Source organism: Felis catus, chromosome B3, assembly GCF_018350175.1.
Source record: "Felis catus isolate Fca126 chromosome B3, F.catus_Fca126_mat1.0, whole genome shotgun sequence".
Taxonomy (NCBI): domain Eukaryota; kingdom Metazoa; phylum Chordata; class Mammalia; order Carnivora; family Felidae; genus Felis; species Felis catus.
This window is the reverse complement of record NC_058373.1, coordinates 23,978,195-24,004,503: the sequence shown is the minus strand read 5'-3', so window position 1 is coordinate 24,004,503 and position 26,309 is coordinate 23,978,195. Positions and strand designations below refer to the sequence as shown.

The window sequence follows — 26,309 nt, the reverse complement described above, 5'->3', positions numbered from 1 at the left end:
GCTGAAGGACTCAGGGTCTTCCCGTGGCCCAGGACATGCAGAGCCATTAAAGGACAGGCCCCTCTGGGTTCAAAACCCCACATGTCCTTCCAGCAACCTTCCTTAGTGGCCTTTTGGACAGGCTTGCGAAAGCCTAAAGCCAGCGGCACAACTGATACGGAGATGGCTTACCATCTTCTTGCTCCAGTCAGCAAGGTGCCCGTCGCAGGCAACACCTCTTCCAGCAGTCCCGCCAACCACAGGTACTCGGAGACCAGGGAGGCCTTCTTCTCTCCACCAATGGCGAGCCTGGTATGTCCACTGCACCTGAGAAAGGGGGTGCAATCACCCATGGGCGTGACCAAGCTACCCAGGGGCTCTGCTCGCCACACAGGTCAGAAGGAATCTGTGACTATGCCTTGCGTCTGTCTGCCTGTCCTGTCCCTCGGCCCCTTGGGGCTGCCTGCACACGGGCAACAAGCCACGGGCGCAGGGCACTGTGTGAGCAGGAGCATGTGCCTCTTCGTGTACATGGAGGGTCATGTGTGCTGGGAGGCTGGGCTAGGGGGTGTATGGGTCTGCTGAGCTGGGAGGCCTGAGTCCCTGCAAGGGCATGCATGTGTGGTGTGCAGATCCTGGCCCCGGTGTCCTGCCAAGCAATGGCACACGCTCAGTGGCCTTGCACACCAGGGAGCCATGTTGGATGCCTCTGGGCCACTAACGTTGGGCAGGTTTTCCCTCTCCCAAAGCCACTCTGGCCAAGCAGAGCCCTCTGGCCCAGACACGCATCCTCTACCACCACTAGCCACCCTGTCAACGTGGACCGTGGACGCCAGGACGGGATGGAAACTCAGGAGTCAAAGGAAAACCCAACAACCACCCGCAGGGAGTCTGGCCGCCCTGGTCCTCAGGCTATGGGGCAGAAGCCAATGCAGAGCCCTCCAAGACGGCCACACGACAACAGCTGCCCGCTTCTCTTCACTCTGCCAGTATGCCTTGAGTGGCTAGGCTACACCGGTCTTGTCCCCACTGAATCCAGCCAGTGCCAATCCTGACCAAACCACAGGCGCTTTCTCGCCTGGGGTGTGGGCGAGGCCAGGTCCAGTGTGCGCCAGGGTCCCAGGCACAAGGGAAATAGCATCCCATGGGCTGCCCGGTCCAGGGGAGTGTTTCCTGATTGCACAGAAAGTCCCTCTGGTGCCCTCCGCCCAACACAGGCCCCTGTCAGTGGCAGGATGCTCTAGGGAGGGCAGCTGCCCACAGGCTTTGGCCTTTGCAAGGATGTGGCCCTCTGCAGGTGACGTGGCCCCTTCCCATGACCCAGGAACACCATTATGGCCCTCACAGAGAGCGCTAGGCTACAGCCCCACAGCCCAGGGGCATACTGAGAGGAGAACACATCTTGTTCCCAAGGGGAGGCTGACCTTTTCCAAGCGGCCCATGGGGCCAAGGTACTACACCTGGCCTCAGAACTCTCATGCCCGCCTGGCTGCCAGGCCACCACAGAGGAATCTGTGGCCCACCCATGAGGACGTGAAACACACTGTGCCCGACTCCAAGGGAGAGACCATCAAAGAGTATCACTTTTGCCTTACCAGCAAGGTGCCAAGGAGACAAGGTTTCTGTGGCAGGCCCATCCAGAGTAGCTTCTTTGGCCAGGGCCCTGCTGAAATCCCTGAGGAACACCACCACTGGGCACCCTTCCTCCGGAGCCCAGCAGCCAGGAGGGCCCTCAGGATGGAGACCGCCGTGCCACACCAGTACACCCTGAAGTTGGCCCTGGGAGCTACACTTTGCCATCCACAAGAGGAGGCCGCAGGCCTCCACGTAACCCACGACTGACCTGGGAACGCAACAAGACACCAGGGCTGAGCAGGCCCAGGCACTCCCCCAGGGCGTGGTCCCCTTTGGACCGTGCCATTACCTTCCAGGCCTTTGGCCGGCACAGCATCCTGACTTCCACCCTGGGCCCGAAGCACTGGCACTGTTTGCTGCCTTGTGTGGCACCTGGCAGGGCCGATGTTCCCAACCTGGTAGGTGCCACAGCCTGGCCTCTTGCCTTGGCCCAGAAGCCCAAGCCAGGGGCCGCTCCATGTACGTCAGTGAGAGAAGGACTCGTCCAGGGATTGCTGCTGCCTCGGGCTGGGGCTCCCGCGCCCCCCATGGCCTGCCAAACTTGCCATGCTTGGCCTCTCAACACACCCTGCCATGAGCTTATGCCGTGGGGCCATCCTGGCCCACACAGAACCCAGCCCTCGACACCCTGGGCCAGTGCCACAGACATGCTTTTCAAGTCCAACGCCTTGGGGACCAGCTGTCCCAGTGACCCCAGTCGCCGGCCATTCCCCTCAGGACCTGCATGCCTTGGAAACCCTGCTCAGGTGGTAAATGCCTCCCTGACCATGAGCCACCAGCAAGGCTCTCCCAGGTGGAGGCCATGGGTGCTGGTGCTTGAAGGAGTGTGATCAAGGGGAAGCTGTCCCTGACGCTTACCTTCCCTGGGTAGACAACGTGCTGGACCTCAGTTTTGATGAGAAAGACGGTAGGGAGTTCTCACTCATTTTGTTCAGCTTTCCAAGGAATGCTGTTGAGGGAGTCATCATCGATCCGAGCACATTTGCGGCCACCTGCACAGCTGACCCTGGTGGGCCGGATGGCTCAGCGGGACAAGCCGAAGAACTCAGGGTCTGCCCACCGCCTGGGCCATGCAGAGCCTTGACACTGAGCCAGAGGAATAGTCAGGCCCCTCTGGGATCAAAACCCCACACGCTCTGGGGGCAACCTTCATTAGCGGTCTCTTCGGCAAGTTCCCGAAGTGTAAAGCCAGCAGCACAGCTGACGCTGGAGATGGCTTACCGTCTGGGTGCTCCTGTCGGTAAGATTCCCATAGCAGGGCACACCTTTTCCAGCGGTCCCACCAATCACAGGCACTTGGGGGCCAGGGAGGCCTTCTCTCGACCGACGGCGAGCGTGGCCTGTCCAATGCACCTGAGAAAAGAGGAACAATCGCCCATGGGAGTGAGCAAAGTACCCAGGGGCTCCCCTCACCACACAGGATGGAATGAATCCATGACCAAGCCTTGTGCCTCTCTGCCTGTCCAGTCCTTCAGTCTTTTGGGGCTGCCCGCGGATGGGCAAGAAACCGCAGGCGCAGGGGACTGTAAGAGCAGGAGCGTGTGCCTGTTCCTGTGCATGGAGTGTCAGTGTGTGCTGGGAGTTTCGGCTAGGGGGCATGTGTGGCCGCTCTACCGTGAGGGCCTGGGGCCTTGCAAGAGCACATGTGGTGCACAGATCTTAGTCCCAGTGTCCTGTCAGGCAACAGCACAGGACCAGTGGCCTTGCACTCCAGGGAGCCATGTTGGATGCCTCTGGGCCACTAACATTGGGCAGGGTTTCCCTCTCCCAAAGCCACTCTGGCCAAGCAGCACCCACCAGTCCAGACACGCATCCTCTTCCGCCACTAGCCACCCTGTCAATGTGGACCACGGACACCAGCACAGGATGGAAAAAAACGCCCACAGGGAAGCTGGCTGCCCTGGCCCACAGGCTACAGGGCCGAAGCCAACACAGAGGCCTCTGAAGTCACCACACAACAAGAGCTGCCCGCTCCTCTCCACTCTGCCAGAACGCCCTCAGCGTCTAGGCTACACGGGCCTAGCCCCCACCGAATCAGGTGCCAAACCCAACTGAACCACAGGCACTTTCTTGCCCGAGGTATTGGTGAGGCCAGGGCCAGTGGGCACCCAGGCACCCGCCCACAAGGGAGCGAGCATTCCCTGGTCTGCCTGGTCCATGGGAGTGTGTCCCCACCTGCATGGAAAGTCCCTCCAGCGCCCTCCATCCAATGGACGCCCCCATCAGCAGAAGGACACTCCAGGAAGGGCAGCCTCCCATGGGCTTTGGCCTTTGCAAGGATGTGGCCCTCTGCAGGCCCCTTCCCACAGCCCAGAAACACCAGCGTGGCCCTCACAGAGAGCCCTACACTGCAGCTCTGCAGGCCAGGGACACACTGAGAGGAGAACACATCTCCTTCCCAAAGGGAGGTGGACGATTGCCAAGCGGCCCATGGGGCTGAGGCAAAGCGCCTGGCTTCATAGCTAGCAGGCCACTGCCTGGCTGCCAGGCCACCACAGAGGGGTCTGCGGCCACCCGAGAGGATGTAAGACACACTGTGCCAAATAAGGGACAGAATATCCCAGAGTATCACTTTTACCTCACCAGCTCTGTGCCAAGCAGACAAGGTCTCCGTGGCACACCCAGCCGGGGTAGCTTCTTTGGCCAGGACCCCACTGAAAGGCCCAAGGAACACCACAAATGGGTGCCCTTCCTTGGGAACCCAGGGGCCAGGATTGCCCGCAGGAAGGGGAACGCCATGCCTCACCTGTGCACTTTGAATCTGGCCCTGGGAGCCACGTGTTGCCCTCTGCAATAGGAGGACTGATGCCTCCGTGGAAACCATGAATGACCTGGGAACTCAACGAGACACCTGAGCTGAGCAGGCCCGTGCAGTCTCCCAGGGCGCAGCCCTCTCTGGACTGTGCCATTACCATCCAGGCAAATGGCCAGCACAGCAACTTGTATTCCGCCCTGGGCATGGAGTGCTGGCACTGCTTGCTGCTTTGTCTGTTGCCAGGTAGGGCCGAGGATGCCAAGCTGGCAGGTGCCACAGCCTGGCTTCCTGCCTTAGCCCACCAGCCCAAGCCAGGAGCCCACTCCATGTATGTCAGTGAGAGAAAGGACTCATCCAGGGATCTCCATTGCCTCAGGCTGGGGCTCCACGCCCCCACCCTTGGACCAGGTAAGCTTGACATGCTTGGCCTTTCAACCCACACCTCCACGAGCTTATGCCCCAGGGTCTGTTCTGGCCTAGTCTCCAGCCGTTGGCTCCTCGTTCTGGTGCCACAGACATGCCTTTGAGTCCGAGGCCTTGGGGTCCAGCGGCCCCACTGACCCCAGACACCAGTCATTGCCCTCAGGACCTCTGTGCCTTGGAAACCCTGCTCAGGTGGTAAATGCCTCCCTGACCATGAGTCCCCCGCGAGGCTCACCTAGGCAGAGGCCATGGGTGCTGGTGCTTGAAGGAATGTGACCAAGGGGAAGCCTGCTGTTCCTGACGCTTACCTTCCCTGGGGCAGACAACGTGCTGGACCTCAGTTTCGATGAGAAAGACGGTAGGGAGTTCTCACTCATTTTGTTCAGCTTTCCAAGGAATGCTGTTGAGGGAGTCATCATCGATCCGAGCACATTCGGGGCCACCCGCACAGCCGACCCATGTGGGCCGGGTAGCTCAGCGGGACAAGCCGAGGGACTCAGGGTCCACCCGCAGCCCGGGTCATGCAGAGCCACACCACTGAGCCAGAGGAACGGGCAGGCCCCCCTGGCATCAAAACCCCACGCGCCCTGCTAGCAACCTTCACTGGTGGCCTCTCGGGCAGGCCCGCGAAAGCCACGGTACAAGCTTAAACTGGGGAAGGCTTACCGTCTGGTCACTCCTGTCGGCAAGGTGCCCATAGTGGGGCACACTCTTCTGGTGGTCCCGCCAACCACAGGCACTCGGGGGCCAGGAAGGCCTTCTTCTCTTGGCCGATGGCAAGCCTGACATGTCCACTGCACCTGAGAAAAGGGGAACAGTCACCCGTGGGAGTGAGCAAGGTACCCAGGGCCTCCACTCGCCACACAGTGCAGAAGGAATCCATGACCAAGCCTTGCGCCTCTCTGCCTGTCCTGTCCCACAGCCCCTTGGGGCTGCCTGCGAATAGGCAAGAAGCCGCGGGCACAGGGGACTGTAGGAGCAGGAATGTGTGCCTCTTCTTCTGTGTGGAGGGTCAGTGTGCGCTGGGAGGTTGGGCCAGGGGTGTGTGTGGCTGCTCTGCCGTGCAGGCCTGGGGCCCTCCACGGACACACCTGGTGCGCAGATCCTGGCCCCGGAGTCCTGCCACGCAACAGCACAGGACCAGTGGCCTTGCACACCACGGAGCCTCCTTGGACAATTCTGGGCCACTAACGTTGGGCAGGGTTTCCCTCTCCCAAAGCCACTCTGGCCAAGAAGCGCCCACCGGCCCAGACACCCATCCACTCCCACAGCTGGCCACCCTGGCAACTTGGACGCCAGCACGGGATGGAAACTCAGGGGTCAAAGGAAAACCCAAAAACTGCCTGCAGGGAGGCTGGCCGCCCTGGCCTCCAGGCTATGGGGCAGAGACCAACGCAGAGCCCTCTGAGGTGGCCACACGACAACAGGTGCCCACTCCTGTCCACTCTGCCAGAATGACCTGAGCAGCATGGGCCTTGCCCCCACCAAACACTAGTGACAATCCTGACTGAACCACAGCCGCGTTCTAGGCCAGTGTGTCAGCAAGGCCAGGGCCAATGGGTGCCAGGGCCCTGGCCTCCAAGGGAACGAGCATCCCCTGGGCTGCCCAATCCATGGGAGCGTGTTCCTGCCCGCATGGAATTACTCTCTGGCACCCTCTGCCCAACGGACTCCCCTGTTGGCCGCAGGATGCTGCAGCGTGGGCATCCACAGACAGGCTTTGGCCTTTGCAAGGATGCGGCCCGCTGCAGGCAACATGTCCCCTTCCCATGGTCCAGGAACACCAGTGTGGTCCTCACAGTGAGCACAAGGGCTGCAGCCCCACAGGCCAAGGGCACAGTGAGAGAAGACATCTCTGTCACAAAGGGAGGCCAACCCCTTCCCAACTCCATGTGCTGCCATGGCACTGTGCCTGGCCTTGTAGCTCTCAGGCCCTCGCCCGGCTGCGAGGCCACCACAGAGGAGTCTCCAACCCACCAGAACAGACATGGAACAACTGTGTCAAGTCCAACAGACAGAACCTCGTAGAGTAACTCTTTCACCTCCCCAGCTCTGTGACCGCAGAGACAAGGTCTCCATGGCAGGACTGGCTGGCAATAAGTTCTTCATGCAGGGCCCACTGAAAGGCATGATGAACACTGATGCTGGGTGCCCTTCCTTGGGAGCCCCAGGGCCAGGAGTGCACACAGGAGTGGGACCGCAGTGGCTAATCTGTGCACCCTGAGGCCGGCCCTGGTAGACATGCTTCACCCCCTGAGAGGAGGCCTGAGCCTTCCCAGGAACCCACAACTGACCTGGGAACACCATGAGACACTAGATCTGAGCAGGCCTCTGGAATCACCCAGGGTGCAGTCCTCTGCAGACCGTGCCTTTACTCTCCAGTCCAACGGTCAGCACAGCATCTTGACTTCCACCCTGGGCCCAAAACACAGGCATTGCTTGCCGACTTGTGTGTGGACCGGGATTTATTCCCAAGGTGGCACGTGTTGCAAACCAGACTTACGCCTTGGCCCACCACCCCAAGCCATGGGCCACTCCACATACGCCAGCAAGGGAAGGCGCTCATCCAGGAATCCCATCTGGCTCGAGCTGGGGTTCCCCGCAAGGCTAGGCAAGCTCCCACACTTGGCAACTCAACACTCTCGGCCATGAGCTATGCCCGAGGTGCCATCCTGGCCCACACAGGTCCCTGCCCTCGGCTTCCAGGGCTGGCATCAAAGTCATGCCATTGAAATCCTAGTAGGCCTTGGGGACCAGTTGCCCCACACGACCCCAGACACTGGCCATCCCCCTCAGGACCTGCGAGCCCTGGATGTCCCAGTAAGGTGGGGAAACAGTTCCTGGACCGTGAGGCCTCAGGAAACCTCTCCCATGCTGAGGTCCTTGGTGATGGCAGTTGAAGGAGTGTGACCCAGGGGAAGCTGCTGTCCTCACGCTTATGTTCCCTGGGGCAGATAACGTGCTGGATCTCAATTTCGATGAGAATGACTATAGTGAGTTCTCACTCTTTTTGTTCAGCTTTCCACGGAATGGTGTTGATGGAGGCATCATCAATCTGAGCACATTTGGGGCTGCCTGGCTAACTGAACCAGGCAGGCTGGAAAGCTCGGAGAGATAAGACTATGGCCTCAGAGTCTTCCAGAGACATGAGCCAGGCAGAGCCACACCACTGAGCCAGTAGGACTATCAAGCCCCTCTAGGAGCCAACTCTACACACGTGGAGAAAAATCCTTGGGATTCTCTCTCTCCCTTTCATCTTTCCCTTCTCATGTGCATGCTCTGTTACTTTCACAAAATAAATAAATCAAGTTTAAAAAAATTAAAGACGCCCTAAATAAATGTAAAAGAGATATCATATTTATAGACTGGCAGATTCAACATAGGAAAATTGTTCATTATACCCACAGTTTTCTAAAGATCTTATGCAATAGCTATTAAGATTAGAGCAGAATTTTTTGTAGATATAGGTTGATTTAAAATATATATATATGTATATATATATATATATATATATATATATATATATATTTGCATATATATATATTTGCAAAGGTATAACCAAAGCAGTTTTTGATAAGGAAGAATTATGTTAGAGAAATCAAACTATAGTTAAAAAAATATTATAAATATACATTAAGCAAGGAGTAGGCACAGAGATGTATAGGACAGATTTCAGAAATGGATCCATATAAAATGTCCATTTCTTTTTCACAAAGATACAAGAAGAACTCAATTTGCTTATCAGCAAATGGTGTTAGAATAATTATCATACAACACCAAGGACAAAACAAAAACAAAAAATCAAAACAAAGCCTCAAACTAATCCTCACACCATATACAAAAATTAACTCAAGATAGGCATGCCTGAGTAGCTTGGTAAGCTAAGCATCCAACTTTGGTTCAAATCATGATTTCAAGGTTCATGGGATCGAGCACCACATCAGGGTCTATACTGACAGCTCAGAGCCTAGAGCCTGATTCAGATTCTGTGTCTCCCTCTCTCTCTGTCCCTCCTCCACTTGCACTCTGTCTCTCTCTCACACACACAAATAAATAAACATTGAAAAATCAATTCAAAATGAATATAGGTCTAAATTATACATCTTTATGAAACACTAAACTATAGGAGATATCCTAAGAGAAAATCCTTATGACCTGGAGTTAGCTATTAAACATGCAACCAAAAATATAAACCTATCCTGTGAGAAATACACTGTTAGAGGATGAAAACAATAAGCCGCAGACTATGAAAAAATACTTAGAAATCACGTATCTAACACAAAAAACTTTCATGGTATATGGCGAACTCTCTAATTTCAGCATAAGAAAATAACAATCCTGTTAGAAAAAGAGCAAAAATAAAAACTGAAACTTAAAGAAGATACATGGGTGAGAAGCACAAAATGAATGTCCAATATCATTATTCATTAGAATGGTGCACACAGTTTTTATTTTATTCTCAAATTATTATCTAAATTCTAGTTAACATGCACTGAAGTACTGGTTTCAGGAGTAGATTTCAGTAATTCCTCACTTACATACAACAGCATAATAAGTGCCCTCCTTAATACCCATCACCCATCTGGCCCATCCTCCTCAACTTCTCTCCATTAACACTCAGTTTGCTCTCTAAGAGTCTCTTGCAGTTTCTTTACCTCTCTCTTTTTTCTTCACCTCACTTCCCAAATGTTTATCTGCTTTGTTTCTTAAATATCACATGAGTGAAATCCTGTGATACCCGTCTTTCTCTGACTTATTTCACTTGCATAATACATTAGTTCCATCCACATTTTTGCAAATGGCAAGATTTCTTTCTTTTTGATGGCAGAGTAATATTCCATTTTACACACACACACACACACACACACACACACACACACATTCATCTTTGGGCTCTTTCCATAGTTTGACTATTGTTGAAATGCTGCTATAAACATCAGAGTGTATGTACACTTTTAAATCTGTATTTTTGTATACTTTGGGTAAATAGTAATGCAATTGCTATGTTGTAGGGTGGTTCTATTTTTTTTTGAGGAACCTCCCTGTTTGAAAGTGGCTGCACCAGTTGGCATTCCCACCAACAGTGCGATAGGGTTTCCCTTTCTCCTCATCCTCGCCAACATCTGTGGTTTCTTGTGGGGTTAATTGTGGCCGTTCTGACATGTGTGAGGTGGTATTGCATTATGGTTTTGATTTGTATTTCCCTGATGAGCATCTTTTCATTTGTCTGTTAGTCATCTGGATGTCTTCTTTGGAAAAATGTCTATTCATGTCTTCTGCCCATTTCTTAACTGGATTGTTTTTTAGGTTCTGAGTTTGATAAGCACATTATAGATTTTGCATACTAGCCTTTATCAGATAGGTCATTTACAAATGTCTTGTCCCATTCTGTAGGCTGCCTTTTATTTTTGTTGATTTTTTTCCTTCACTGTGTAGAAGCTTTTAATCTTGATGAAGTCCCAACAGTTTATTTCTCCTTTTGTCTCCATTGCATCTAGTGATGTGTCCAGGAAGAAGTTGCTATGGCTGAGGTCAAAGACATTGGAGTCTATGTTCTCCTCTTGATTTTCATGCTTTACGGTCTCACATTTAGCTTTCACCCATCTCGAATTTATTTTTGTGTATGGTATAAGAAAACAGTCCAGTTTCATTCTTCTGCTTGTTGCTGTCCAGTTTTCCCAAAACCATTTGTTGAAGAGACTGTCTTTTTTTCCATTGGATATTCTTTCCTGCTTTGTCGAAGATTACTTGAAAATATAGCTGTGGGTCCATTTCTGGGTTTTCTATTCTATTCCATTGATGTATATGTGTCTATTTTTGTGCTAGTACCATACTGTCTTGATGACTACAGCTTTGTAATATAGCTTGAAGTCCGGAATCATGATGCCTCCAGCTTTTCTTTACCTTTTCAGGATTGCTTTGGAAATTTGTGCTGTGTGTGTGTGTGTGTGTGTGTGTGTGTGTGTGTGTGTGATTCCATACAAATTTTAGGATTATCTGTTCTAGATCTGTGAAAAAATGTTGGTGGTATTTTAATAGGGATTGCATTAAACGTGTAGATTGCTTTTGGTAGTATAGATATTTTAACAATGATTGTTCTTCCAACCCATGAACACAGAATGTTTTCCATTTCTTGATCTTCAGAGAGTGTGGGTAGCTCAGTCAGTAGAGCATTCAACTCTTGACTTTGGCTCTGGTCATAATCTCACTTCATGAGTTCAGGCCCTACATCAGACTCTGCACTGATAGTGTGGAGTCTGGTTGGGATTCTTTCCCACACCAACCCCTGCTCTCTGCCTCTTCCTTTCTTTCTCTATTAATTAATTAATTAAAAAAATACAAAGTACAGATCTTCTACCTCTTTGGTTAGGTTTATTCTTAGGTATCTTATGGGTTTTGTCATTGTAACTGGGATTGATTCTTTTATTTCTTTTTCTGCTGCTTCATTATTTGTGTATACAATTCAACATATTTCTTTTTTCTTTCTTTAACATTTATTCATTTTTGAAAGGCAGAAGAGAGACAGAGCATGAATGGGGAAGGAGCAGAGAGGGAGACACAGAAACAGAAGCAGGTTCCAGGCTCCGAGCTATCAGCACAGAGCCCAACGCGGGGCTCGAACTCACGGACCATAAGATCATGACCTGAGCCGAAGTCAGCCACTTAACCGACTGACCCACCCAGGCGCCCCTAAAATTCAACATATTTCTGTATGTTGATTCTATATCCTGTGACTTTGCTGAATTCAAGTGTTAGTTCTATCAATTTTTTTGGTGGAGCCTTTTGGGTTTTCTACATTGAGCATCACATCATCTGCAAATAGTGAAAGTTTGACTTCCTCCTTGCCTATGTGCATCTCTTTTATTTCTTTTTGTTTGAGTACTGAGGCTAAAACTTCCAGGACTATGTTAAATAGTACTGGTGAGACTGGACATCCCTGCCTTTTTCCTGACCATAGGGTTCTTATCCTTTATTTTATCAATGTGGTGTATTACACTGATTGATTTGTGAATATTGAACCAGCCCTGAAAGCCCAGGAATAAACCCCACTTGACTGTGGTGAATAGTTCCTCTAATGTACTGTTGTATTTGATTTTCTAGTATCTTGTTGAGAATTTTTGCATCCATGTTCATCAGGGATATTGGCCTGTAATTCTCCTTTTTAGTGGGGTCTTTGGTTTTGGGATCAAGGTAATGCTAACTTCATAGAAGACTTTTGGATGTTTTTCTTCCACTTATATTTTTTGGAACAATATGAGAAGAAAGGTATTACCTATTCATTATTTTTTATTAATTTATTTTTTTAAATTTACATCCAAGTTAATTAGCATATAGTGCAACAATGATTTAAGGAGTAGATTCCTTAATGCCCCTTACCCATTTAGTCTATCCCCCTTCCCACAACCCCTCCAATGACCCTCAGTTTGTTCTCCATATTTCAGAGTCTCTTATGTTTTGTCCCAGGTATTACATCTTCTTTAAATGTCTGGTAAAACTGCCTTGGGAAGTCATTGGGCCCTGGGCTTTTGTTTATGAGGAGATTTTTTTAACATTTTATTTATTTTTGAGAGAGAAGAATACAAACAGGGGAGGGGCCGAGAGACAGGGAGACAGAAGATCTGAAGCAGGCTCTGCACTGACAGCAGCAAGCCTGATGTGGGGCTCAAACTCACAAACTGTGAGATCATGACTTGGGCCAAAGTCGATACTCAACCAACTGAGCCACCCAAGGGCCCCTATTGGGGGATTTTTGATTACTGATTCAATTTATTTGCTGTTTATGGGTCTGTTACAATTTTCTATTTCTCCTATTTCAATTTTGGTAGTTTGTATTTTTCTAGAAATATTCCCATTTCTTCCAAATTGCCCTTCCAAAGTTTATTTGTATATAATTTTTTATGATATTCCCTTATGATCATTTGTATTTCTGTGGTATTTGTTGTAATATCTCCCCTTTCATTTGTGATTTTATGTATTCGGGTCCTTTCTCTTTCCCTTTTGAAAATTCTGGCAAGGGGTTTATCAATTTTATTAATTCTTCATAGAACCAGCTCTTAGTTTCATTGATCTGTTCTGTTTTTTGTTTGTTTGTTTCCATATCTTTTATTTCTGCTCTAATCTTTATTATTTCACTTCTTTGGCTGCCTTTAAGCTTTATTTGCTGTTCCTTTTCTAGCTCTTTTAGGTATAAAGTTAGATTGTGTATTTGATACTTTTCTTCCTTATTGAGGCAGGCCTGTATTGCAATATACTTTCCTTTTAGGACTGTCTTTACTGCATTCCAAAGATTCTGGACTGCCATATTTTCATTTTTATTTGCTTCCATGTACTTTAATTGCTTCTTTAATTTCCTGATTGACCCATTCATTCTTTAGTAGGATGCTATTTTTTATGTTATTTATTTATTTATTTTGAGAGGTGAGGGGGTTGCATAGGGAAGAGACAGATAATCCCAAGCAGTCTCCACACTGTTGGCACAGAGCCCAGCATAGGGCTTGGTCCCAAAAATCACTAGTTCATGACCGGAGCCAAAATCAAGAGTCAGGCACTTAACTGACTGAGCCATTTTAGCCCCTAGCTTCCATGCATTTGTGGTCTTTCCAATTTTTTTCCTTGTGGTTGACTTCCAGTTTCATAGTGTTGTGGTCTGAAAATATGCACAGAATGATCTTGATCTCTTTGTACTGGTTGAGGGCTGATTTGTGACCCAGTGTGTGATCTATTGTGGAGAATGTTCCATGTGCACTGGAAAAGAATGTGTAAGAATCTGTTTCTTAGGATAAATTGACTGTAGGGGAAAAGCTCTTATTTTTTCCCCACTGAGGATGATATTACCTGTGGGTCTCTCATATATGGCCTTTATGGTGTTGAGGTACCTTCCCTCTATCCCTACTTTGTTGAGGGTGATTATCAAGAATGGATGCTGTATGTTGTCAAATGCTTTTCTTGAATTTTCTTGTATCTGTTAAGTACATCTGGTCCAGTGTGTCATTCAAAGTCACTGGTTTCTTGTTAATTTTCTGGCTAGATTATGCACACACATTTTAAAATGGCTAAAGTAAGGGGTGCCTGGGTGGTTCAGTCAGGTAAGCATTTGACTTCCACTCAGGTCATGATCTCACAGTTCATGGGTTTGGGCCCCACATCAGGCTCTGAGACATCAGCACAGCCTGCTTCAGATTCTGTCTCTCCCTCTCTCTCTGCCCCTCCCCTCACTTGCACTCTGTCTCTCTTTCAAAAATAAATATTAAAAAAATTTTAAATGGCTAAAGTAAAACATATTGACTCATAAAGTGCTCATAAAGATGCAGAGCAACAGGATGTCCTATGCATTTCTGTCAGGAATATAAAATGATCCCAAAACTTAGGAAAATATTTAGGCAGTTTCTATTGAATTAAACATACTCACCACACAATATAGCAAAACTCAATAATGAATATTTACTGTATAGAAAATGTTGGCAAAATATGTCCCAATGGCCAACTGCCACTTTTGTAAGTAAAGTTTCATGGGAACACAGCCACACTCATTAATTTAAGCTGCAGTAACTGATATGTGTACTCTGTGACAGGGACTGTATGGCCCTGAAATCTAGACAGTGTATTATCTGACACTTCAAGAAAAAGTTTGCTGATCCCTGCTATTGAAAACAACTTAGGTTTGCAGAGAAACCTATAGATGAATTTTCATAGCAGTTTTACTCATAATAGACCCAAACTGGAAACAACGCGAATGCCATTCAATGGATGAATGGATAAATAAATGGTGTACATCCACATAATGGAATATTGTTCTACAATAAAAAAGAGACTATTGATTCAAACTATAGCTTCAATGTATCTCGGGGGAATGATGCTTAGTGAAATATCCTAAAAGTTACATTAGGTATGATTTCATTTATCTAACATTCCCAAAAGACAAAACCATAGGAATAGAGAAAATTAATTAGTGTATACCAGGAGTAGGATATAACTGTAAAGGGATAAGGAAATTTGGGGAGTTAAAGGACAAAATACACAACAGTTCTGTATACTGATTTTCGTCATCAATACAAAAATCCACACATGTTAAAACTCAAAGAAATATATACCAAAATAAAAAAAAAACAGAATTTATAATAACTTAAAAAAGATTTTGATGTCAAAAGTAACAAGAATAAAATACCTTCAATATTAAGACTTCTGAATACCTAAGCACATTATCATAAGAGAAAAATGGATATGTAAATAAACACATGAAAAAATACTCAATTATATAAAAAATGTGAATAAATAAATACTACCTGATATTATTTACTGAAATGCCTGTGTTAAAGAGATAACACTCTTTTTGTAAAAGCTAGCTCTATGCCCAATGTGGGGCTTAAACTCACAACCCCAAAAATCAAGAGTAGTAAACTCTAGTGACTGAGCCAGCCACGTGCCCCAAAGAGAGACTCTTGACACACCCTAAGAAAATCAATCATCAGACCCCAGGTAACACACAATCTATAGGACAATATTCCTAGAAGTGTATTAACCAATATTTAGACTAGTTTTATTTGATATTTCAAACTTTCAATTGAAGTATAATATAGATACAGCAAAGTGCATGCATTAAACTATAGAAATCAATAAATTTGCATCTTCCAAAAACAGCAGGTAATCAATAAATATATCCAGAAACAAACACTACCAGCATTTCAGAAACCACCCAGGTATCTTTCTCCATGACTATCTTTAACAGATATTATCTTCTTTGACCTATGTGTTAATTTTTACTATAGTTTTATAGTAAGCCTTAAAATAACATAGTGTAAAGTCTCTGACTTTATAAGTTTTTCAGAATATCTTTTGCTATTATAGTTGTTTTACCTTTGACATTAATTTTAGAATGACTTTGTTGATATCTACAAAGAAATTGCAATATTTTTTATTTGGATTATATTGAATCTACAAATGAAATTGGGGTAACTGACAGTTCCACTATTTTGAAACTTCTGACCCATAAACAGAATATATCTCTACTTTTATTTAGGTCTTCTTTGATAACTTGATCAGTGTTTTGCAAAGATATTGTACATATTTTATTGCATTACAGAAGTCCCTCATTTTTTGTGCTATTATAAATGGGATTTATCTCAAAGTCCAATTGTTTGTTGCTATTATATAGTAATATAATTGACTTGTATATTGGCCTTGTATCTTGCAAACTTGCTAAACTAAGTTTTCAGTTCTGGGAGTGTTATTGTAGGCTCTTTGGGATTTTCTAACATAAGTAATTGAGTTTTCTGCAAAGAAATCTTTGTTTCTTACTTTGTGATCTTTGCCTTTATTTACATTTCTTGCCCTGTTGCATGGTCATTACTGTACAGAACAATATAAATAGAAGTGATGGGAGAGGACATTGTTGTCTTGTTCCCAGTCTTGGAAGAAAGTACTTAGAAAAAAACACATTGGGTAGCACACTTTTAATACCTACCCTTAACAGCATAAATATTATATGTTGATATACTTCGGTACCTGGAGATAGCAGCTATGCACTGCAAACATACATTAATGTAAGTATTATATAAATATACAGATAGTAAAATCTAAAAGCGGGTATTTGTAGGATCATATTTATTAGACCAAATTATGTGCTAGTATTCCTTTCATTTACATTCATTCTCAATTTTTTTCTCAACTTTTTTTTTTAATAATGGAAGTTTTAGAGTCCATTTCAGTATCTGGTAGGGCTTTTTTATTTTCTGATTTTACAATTATTAGTGTTCATGGCTATTTTATTCATTATTATTGAGTTCATTTGAATTGTCTTGCTAGATTCTGCAGAAATAAATACACACATTAAAATACATACATACATAAACACATATATAAGCATAAAGAGAACACAAAAACAATTTCTCATTGAAACAATGTATGACAAGAACTTTATCAAGAAAAAAACCATTTACCTATTCCCAAAGTATGAACACCAAGCTCAAGGTAACATAAAACCTTCTATGTAATCATGCCAAGGAAGATACAGACTATTTCCCTTATTGATGGATGTTTCAAATTTAACAGAAAATAATGATTAATAATTTAATATATGAAATTTCATTATCTATCCACCTGATTAATTCAACCTAATATCTTTTATGAGACAAATATTATATGGAAAATTGAACTGTTTTGTGTTTTAGAAAAACTTTATTGTGTTCGGGTATTTATCATTTAAATGAAGGCCTTAGAAAGAGCTCATAAAATTTAGCATATAATTGTCCACATCAAAAATATCTAATTAATGTAAAATCTCAATGATGAAAAAAGTAGCAATAATGATCCATAATGATCTTATAAATCTGACCAAAATGATCTATGATAATCTTAATCATGGGGTCAACATTACAAAATCATCGTAGTTTTTAAGGGAACTTCCAAGCATATCTTAATTCATAAAATAGTATTTCACTGCAATACAAAACAAAACAAATAAACAATTTTCCAAAGTTCTTCATTTGTTAATCCACACAAAACTCTGATAAAGTAAAATTTACAATTTGGAAATGAGGGTGGATACACTCACCAAATAAAAGGACACATTATGAAGATATTCTCCAGAAAGTCATTGAAAAGATGAACACAGACCTTAGGGTATGGCACAAATCACATGACATATGAATTTAAAGAAAGCTGGTATAGTTACTCACTGCTCTTCTTAGAAGTGGAGGACTTCATTCCACCCCGTCTAACTCAGAAAAACACGACAGAAAGAAAAGCAAAGACACAGTCTCTGAAAAATTTCTACAGTGAAAAATAACAAACACTAAAATTGATTCCATTGTCAATATTTAATATAGGTATGCAGTGTTCCCTTCTTTCAGCCAACACTAGTGAAACTTTCAGTACTCATCACAGTTGCTTGACCTCTTAATTCAACCTTTCTTTTGTTTCCTCATTTATTACTTAAGAACATATTTCCTATATACTAATACCTACGTACAACTCTCCATTCAAAGTGAACAAAATGAAGCAAGTTTTGGGTCATACAGTATATCTAAAGTTTCATACTGCTTCATGAGATAGAAGGCTAATGCCTTGCACCAAAAGAAATAAAAGGCATGCTCACAGTGGTATTGTGTTGTCACTTAGGATCATCAAATACAGCCAGGCTCTGAGAGTCTTATTTGTCCTATTAGAGGGCCACTCATCTGGACCTCAGATTGACATCTGGAATGAGTCCCTCAGCATCCTCAGACAATTGTGCTCATCATTGATCCAGACAAACATCCTCCCAAACAAATAAGCATTTCCATAGCCAGGCTTATTTTCTTCAGTCTTATCTACTGAATTATAAAGTAAATGTGTAATGGATAGTTTATTTAGTATCTAAATAATGGAACTCTAAGGTACATAGGGCAAAAAAAGCATATTTTTCTAATAAAATTACATAAAATCTATTGGGAAAATAAAAAAAATTGTCAACTGAAATTTCAAGGAGTAATGGGGAAGTATTTACAAATGTGGTAGCAAAAAAGGTGTGATTATAGTAGAATATGAGTAGAAACATTTGGAAAATACTCTTGATTTTCCAGTAATAAAAGGATAAATAAATATTTTGGCACATTTAATTATCTCTACAAGATAATTTGCATATATATCAATGATTCCCTGAGATTATTCAGGTTACTTCAAAGAGATTTTTTTTACTTAATGAAGGAAATTAATAATAATGAATATTTAAGAAACTAGGCACTTGTGGGGGAGAAACCTATTATAAAAATATTCTACCTTGGGACTCTGAAATAATGAGCCTAGAATCCCGAATTTCTGACATCACTGGCCACAAATCCTGTGTGATTTCAAAAGCATCAGAATAGCTGTTCATCTCTTTTCCCTGAAGTATGGAAAGTTGTTCCAGTCTTTGACCTGCAGCAAAACACCACAAATAATATAAATAAGATCATAAAATACATGAAATTCATTGATTCTGTAGTGATCACCATACATGCATCCCCACACTTCTAACACTTGCCACATAAATCACAGCTGCTTGGTCCTTTGCCATCTTTGCCATCTCATTTCTTCATTTATTTCCTCTTTGAATTATTCACTCTGCAAATAGTCAACAATCCTCTCTACTATGGAAATTAGTGCAATTTTCTCTTTGAGAAATTCTAAAATTATATTCTACCAAATAAAGACTTGATGAAAATGCTCTTTGGTGGGTAAAATGAAGAGCACACGACAAGGGTGTTGTGAGCCTTATATTTGGGAAGTAATAGATAAGAACTTTGAAAATCTATTACAAACAACATAAAAACTGATGAAACAATGGTAAGAATAAAAATAACAGATGGAAAATTTCATAAGATAATGGAAATTATAAAAAACAAATGGAAAAGAACACCATAAAGGCAAGACATAAGAGGACTAATATGGAATAAGCACGGCTGATCCTTATTTAACAGAGAATGCAATCCTGGGAATTCATGGATAGGCTAGCAGAGGTCTTTGAAGGATAAATTCAAGTGAACTGGGGAACTCGAAGTGTTAGGAACAGGAGCTGGACTTCAGAGGCTATACAACGTTTCATTCCATTTAATTAAAAACATCTTTTTAATGTTTATTTACTTTTGAGGGAAAGACAGAGAGAGACAGAGGCAAGAGCAGGGGAGGGTGAGAGAGAGGGATACATAGAATCCGAAGCAGGCTCCAGGCTCTGAGCTGTTAGCACAGAGCCTGATGCAGGGCTTGAACTCACAGACCCCAAGATCATGACCTGAACTGAAGTCAGATGCTTACCCGACTAGGCCACCAAGGTGTCCCTGCTTGATTCTACTTGAGTGACATTTTGTTAAAGGCAAAACTATAAAAACAGTGTTGTAAGAGATTATGGAGTCAAATGAGGGTTGACTACAGAGTGTCGACAAAGAGGATTTTAGGGGCAATGGAACCCCTCCATATCAAAATTATAGTGTTTTATATACTATTCATTTGTCACAACCCATATAACCGCACATGACAAAAAATGAAATTTAATGTAGGTAAAATAAAAATAAATTATATAACAAGTAGAAATATAAACTTGAAAACAGTCTGGGACAGAACACTGGGACTAGTGTTCATAATACCCACTGCACACTCTTGTGTATTAAACCTGTATATTTATTAGCAGGCACATATGCACAGGAACACCATTTAACCAACGAACAAGATATTCATAGATTAAATGTTTAATACATACAAGAGTGGTATAATTCAAACACATTGAATTGCAGGCTAGATCTAAAATAATAAGTAGAAGACCACACTCGTTTGTTTAGAAAAGAAACAGTGTACTCTTCACCAACAGTGACTTTGTTTTTCATTTTCTTCAGATTTTTCACAATGTATGAATGTACGATCCAAGCATTATCATTCAAAAGGACACTTTTCACTTGCTGCTTGTGAGAAGGGATAGACCCTGAAGTCATTCATGAAATCACACTAAAAAACATACATAATGTAACATAAAATAACCCTAAAACATACTGAACCACTTGGTTGATGCACCACATTAACCATGAAGCCCACAAGAGGAAGTTTTTCATTACAGATCTACATGAATATTATGAAGAAAACCAGTATAATTTCTGTGGCAAAATTCTACTCTTCTGAACAATCCCTACTATCCTTGAGTATTATTTAATTCATTTTTTCTAGATACCTGTTCTATATCTTAATGTTATAAGGCAAGGAAATGCTTTTTATTCAAACCTACATTGATTCCATAACATTTAAACCTGAGAATACAAAAGCAAAAATGTGCAACGATGAAAAACATATACACCCATTGAATCAACAAGGTGTGAAGAAATAGACTTCAACTGTGTATATCACACTTATTCAATTTAATTAATTATGTCTACAATAAGAATTTCCACCAATATTCAACAGAATATTAACTGTGCACAAATGCAACAAATATGATACTAAAGGTCCTGGTCAGGCAATTCCTCAAAATAGTAACATAGGTTTACCATATTCTCACCCCTAAAAAATAATTTTAAAAAATACGTATATACAAAAGCCTCTGTATAAATGTTCATAGCAAAGTTGTTCATAATAAACAAAAAGTGAAAACGCAAATATCCACTAAATGATAAATAGATAAGCAAAATCTGATATATCCATACAATGGGATATTGCTCATCCATAAAAAAGGAATGGGGATCTGATACCTGATCAACATGGCTGAACTGTGCTAAGTAATACCTGTATGCAACTGCATTTGAACCAAATACATTGCAAGCTATGATTCTCTTTTATCCCCTAAATTATTTTAATTTCTTCAAAACAAGGATTTTCTACTACATAGCTACAGTATTGTTATCAAAGTTGGTAATTAATATCTGCCTTATATAATACTATAATTTATTTATGAACTTTTTTAGAATTTTTCGTTTTCCCTTTAATGTCTTTTATAGAAATCCTGAATCAATATTGTATTCAGTTTTCATATCTATTTAGTCTAACTTAATCTAGAATACTTCCTCAGTGATATTATGTTTAAAGACTAAATCCCAGTGTTTTTGTGGAGGGGTTTTTTGTTTTGTATAATGTCATGCCAGCTGAATCTAATATTTTCTCCAGAGTTGATTCACATTTATTCACTTTCGTCTGAGATACTACAGAAATAAGGCTAGGTTCTTCTAGGTGCTTCCTATAGTGATGCCAGATGATTCCATCACTGATGGTATTATCTTTTATCTCTTACTTAATTCAGGTAGTGTCTACCAGGTTCTCCAGCACTAAGTTATCTTCTCTTTGTAAATAATAAGTATATCATGCAGGAGATAACAATCTATAAAAGTATCTTGTTTCTCCTCAAACTTTCTCCAAGAAGTTTTAGCATCCTTTGATGTTTCCTGGTTGAAACAATTATTATGATCATTCCCAAATATTTTATATCATTTCTACCACATTTATTACAACTTTATGTCTAATGGGACTTCAGTTTCTACACTACTTATCCATTCATTCACTCGTTCATTCACAGATTAATGTTATAAACATCATTATTATTAACCAGTTCTTTTCATTCTTAAAGAGATTTTATATGTTCACACATCTCTGAATTTTATCAGTCAAAACCAGAGATGGCTCACTGCTCAGTGTCCAGCAGTCCTCTTCAACAGACGCAGCCTTACCCATCTATGAAAGCTTTCTCCTTCTGTACTTCTACTCCTCCTTCGGTTTCCACGATGTTCCAGAGCCCCAACTGGGATTATCTTAAGTAGTCCATTTCCCCTCAAAATACCAGAAGATAAAAAGGCAAAGTTAGAAACTATAAACCAATTTTTCTAAACATAATCTAGCCACTGTTGTGGCATAGTCAGGCAGAATTTGTCACAATTCTCTTTATTATTTTGGCCAACATTTTAGCTATTAGCTATGAGTTGATAATTAATTATACTTGCAAAACACGAAGTGTGCACTTTAGAAAAGGGTTAGAATGGAGATAACTGGGGGAAAGTGAACTGATTATGAAACATATAGTCAAAGGAGATAGTTTAGAATCCAGACTACATGGTCATAAATTACACACACAAAATATTCCAATATGAGATTATAACATTTAAGTTTCTATCAGTGGGGGATTGTTTCTTCACTCTGAGATCCTCACTGGCTTTCCCCCTACTATCTGCAGTATTTATGTTTGGATATTGCCTATCATTATATCTCTTCCAAAGGTGGTTTCTTCCATTTAGTGACACTCTTCCTGTTGGCCATTGGTTTGTACTTTGAACTGTGCTCCCATGGGATCCCAGAGCTCTATCTATGAAGTGGTTTCTGCTGAGGAAGACATTATCCCATCTCCTAAGCACTGCCTCCCCATATTTCCAGAGATCATTGTCTGTAGCTTTACACCATGGAATTTTCCACAAACCAATATCTTGGCATAATTTTCTCCTATTCTTACAATATCTCAATACTTATACTTTTTAGCATGAGGAATTGCACTGGAAAATTCTTATGGCTCTGACCTTAAAAACACAGGGAAAATGAATATAACCTCAGAAATATGCATTCTTCCCCAAAACATTGTTTTACTCAATGGATTAGGCAAAATACAAGCATTTTTAATTATCTTCCAATGGCTGTTATACCATAGGGTTGTGGGTTTTTTTTTTAAGCTGAAAGTAACAGTATGAATCACATAATCAAACACAGCCTATTTACACAATCAGCCTCAGTTTCTAGCACAGACTGTTTCTATTTTTTAAAAAGTAATAAATATCTGTACAATTACTACTAGCATTGAGATAGTTCATGAAAGCATTTATCTTGGCATTTGGTACCTACACTAACAACCCAATAAATGCTATTTGTAATTGAAATACATGTATTTGAAACCACACACACGCACACACACAAACACAAAAATGAAATAGCAAAATAATGACCAGAACTCATTATCAACATTTTAAAATATTCTTCCTATAAAATTGGTTTATTGACCGTATCTGCACAATCACATTTGTATATCATTTTACAAGAATGAAATACAATGTTATTGCCTCAAACATACTTGGTACTCAATAATGGGTATATAAAGCCTGGGTTTTCACACCAATTAATTTAAACATACATTACCAGATGGAATAGAATATAAACAAGTTGAATAAATGTATCAACATTAATTTACTTAAAATCATGACTTTAGATAAACAGGTTACTAACAATTTTACAAGTACAACTAAGGCTGTAATGATTATCCTTGAGTTTACATACATCTTTGAACACTTAAGTAAATTTTTAAAAATAAAATTGTTAGTCAAAATGTGCTAATTTCCATCTATTTTCCACTGTCTTCTGGAAAGATTATAAAACACCAGGACTGCCAAATTTTCCATGGTTGGTTAACAGATATAACTTTTAATCTGATAGGTGAAAAAAGACAATTGTTGACTTATTGCATTATGGGTGTGTGTGTGTATGTGCAAAAATACATTTAATTTTATTATATATTTATAATACTTTATAATTACTTCATATATATTTGTTATAAAGATTGGTATGGTTGAGCATATTATATGCTCTTGGCCATTCACAATGCTTATCTTTTCTGAATTATTCCTATCTATATCCCATTTATGTACTGGGATGCTTATCTGAGTGAGGCTTTCATAGAATATTAACACAAAATTGGTCATATAAATTTTAAGTAAATATATATTTTATTTGACTTCAAAAACAGAAATAGCCCAACTGTAATTTTAAGTTACCAGATTTTAGAGACTTTTTCTCGTCTAACCCCTCCATGCAATTAACATGAGAAAACAAGAGTAAACTTGGAAAACGTGTACTGTTGACTATTTCAAGTTTTTATAAACTAGGTTAAATAATAGATTTAGAATATATGAATCCTGTTCTGGGATGCTGAAACAATTACAACTGCTCAGATGAAATCAGAACAGACTAAAGTCATTGCATAAGGAGGCTGGATACAATGAAGGAAGCCCAGAGATACCATTTTGATTCAAACTATGCTGAAGGAGAAAAGAAATCAGGCAAGATTTTGGTCACAAATTCCTTGGCAACCTTACAGATGGAATATGAGAGAAATACATTCAATTTTGAAATATAATTTATTGGTTATAACAGGAAAGGAGTTCATGTCACTCTAATTCTTTATACAGTGCTGGTTTTACATTGTTTAGATTATGGTGGAATGTAACACTCATAGGACTCTCTTGTGAAGAAAATATGGCAAAGGAAGGAAAATAATTTTAATGAAAATAAAATGGAGAAGTAATTCTTAGATATTTTTACTATGTGTCTGAGTTAATCTGATCATAGTTCAGGTTCTTGTTTAACCAATGCTATAGTTCAGGAATTGGTAATTCAAGCCCATAGGCTGCTGTTGTAAACAGTTTTACTGGAATACGGCAACACTTATTCAATTACACACTGTGTTTATCTGCTTTCATACTACAACAGCAGGATGGATTAATTGCAACAGAGATTATACAGCCTGAAAAAGTAAAACTGTCATTTGCTCCTTTACAGAAAAGATTTGCCAATTCATGGTCTAGTATAATACAGACTGAGGCAATAATTCCAAGTAATTAAAACTTGATTATTAAAATATAGAAGGCTGGAAAAGCAGAGTCATTATATTTAGTTTAAATTTTCTCATTTCCAGCCTATAGGATGAGGAAGCTTTGTTCTGATTTTCTGAAATCAAGTATAGTAATAAGGCCAGAATTCTTTCTGGGTAGGTCTCTGACTTAATGGCCCTCAGTAGTCATGCTCTCTTTTTGCTTTCTCTTTCTATACATCATCACCAAAGAGACCACTGTTACCACTGTCCACACACATGCAAAGTAACTCCCTTGGTCCTCCATTTCTATGTTCTTCTGCCTCTTATAACTATATATCCATCCTGCCATTAGATACATAGACAGGCAGGGGTGCCCAGGTGGCTCAGTGGGTTGAGTGTCTGACTTCAGCTCAGGTTAGCATCTCACAGTTCATGAGTTAGATCCCTGGATCAGGCTCTGTGCTGACAACTTAGAGCCTGGATTCTGTGTCTCCCTCTCTCTCTGCCCCTCCACCACTCACACTATCTCTCTGTCTCTCTCTCAAAATAAATAAACATTTAAAAAAAGATATATAGACAGGCAGATACATAGATAGATGATAGGTAAACAAGTAAGATGGAGTAAGATGGATGATAGATTATTGATAGGTCGAGATATACTACAGACAGATTATGGAAAATAAATCGATAGGTAGATAGATGGATGAGAGATAAAAGTAGAATTGGGCAGAATTTAAGAATCATTAACATAAGACATAACAACATCATAGTGTTTCTCAAGCCTGAGCATTTGTTTCCACAAAAACATGGAATATTTATCTTACATGTCCACTGGAATTTTATTTCTAAATTTCTCATAACATCATAGAATAATCATATGTTTTGATGGTATGCATGGCAAAAACTGCAACAGCTTTACTTTCTTGAATGATTGTCATGGGGTTGACATGTGGGAGTCATGCCAAAGTGACAAAAAAATGCCATTCAAATAAAATTTTATATTTACCAAATTCACAAGTTGTAACATGCCTATGCCCCACTTATCTTCAATAAAAAGATGGTATTTCAAGAGTAGATTAATTCTATAGTAAGAGAAGTCACATAAAATGTTAATAATAGTGTACAGTACACAAAATATTCCATATTTCTATTCTCTGCCCATAATGGTAGGGTTACCAATTAATTAAATGAAATGATATTTCTATCATCAATTCACCCTAATCATTTTCTCTTGGTTTTTCTCCTTAACATAATCATCCACTCACTCTCTTACTTTTTCACTGTAAATATGAAAGCTAAACCAGTCATTTAAAAACATGGTATGATTATATTATATAAAACATTGTGTATAAGACAAGAATATATATATATATATATATATATATATATATATATATATATATATTCCCTGCCAAAGGAGCTCATTTTATCAAAACTGTGAAAGAGAAACAGAGAGGAAGACGA

General features: G+C 41.8%; 1 protein-coding gene and 4 non-coding genes across 26 annotated transcripts in view; all 5 read right to left on the bottom strand.

Moving 5' to 3' along the window:
* Positions 1–22,048, bottom strand: part of LOC111556287 (collagen alpha-1(I) chain-like) — a 94,240-nt gene extending 72,192 nt beyond the window's left edge. For 6 of the 22 annotated variants that reach the window (XM_045058937.1, XM_045058936.1, XM_045058935.1 and 3 more), the window contains exons 1-5: positions 17,886–18,180; positions 17,467–17,504; positions 5,459–5,592; positions 2,836–2,967; positions 172–306 (exon numbers count right to left, since the gene is read on the bottom strand). In XM_045058937.1, the coding sequence (XP_044914872.1) occupies positions 172–306; positions 2,836–2,967; positions 5,459–5,592; positions 17,467–17,504; positions 17,886–17,914 (468 nt within the window). In that variant the 5' untranslated portion in view covers positions 17,915–18,180. Of the gene's footprint in view, positions 1–171; positions 307–2,835; positions 2,968–5,100; positions 5,185–5,458; positions 5,593–17,466; positions 17,505–17,885; positions 18,181–18,547; positions 18,702–21,948 lie in introns of those variants that run through there. The other 16 variants (XM_045058926.1, XM_045058931.1, XM_045058930.1 and 13 more) reach the window with 9 other exon arrangements.
* LOC111561136 lies at positions 2,496–2,588 on the bottom strand. The gene has a single exon (XR_002743495.1). It is a non-coding gene; the product is annotated as a small nucleolar RNA SNORD116 (small nucleolar RNA).
* Positions 5,125–5,217, bottom strand: LOC111561135. The gene has a single exon (XR_002743494.1). It is a non-coding gene; the product is annotated as a small nucleolar RNA SNORD116 (small nucleolar RNA).
* Positions 7,757–7,849, bottom strand: LOC111561143. Its single transcript, XR_002743504.1, has one exon. It is a non-coding gene; the product is annotated as a small nucleolar RNA SNORD116 (small nucleolar RNA).
* LOC111561244 lies at positions 17,970–18,036 on the bottom strand. Its single transcript, XR_002743596.1, has one exon. It is a non-coding gene; the product is annotated as a small nucleolar RNA SNORD109A (small nucleolar RNA).
* Positions 22,049–26,309: the final 4,261 nt, after the last annotated feature.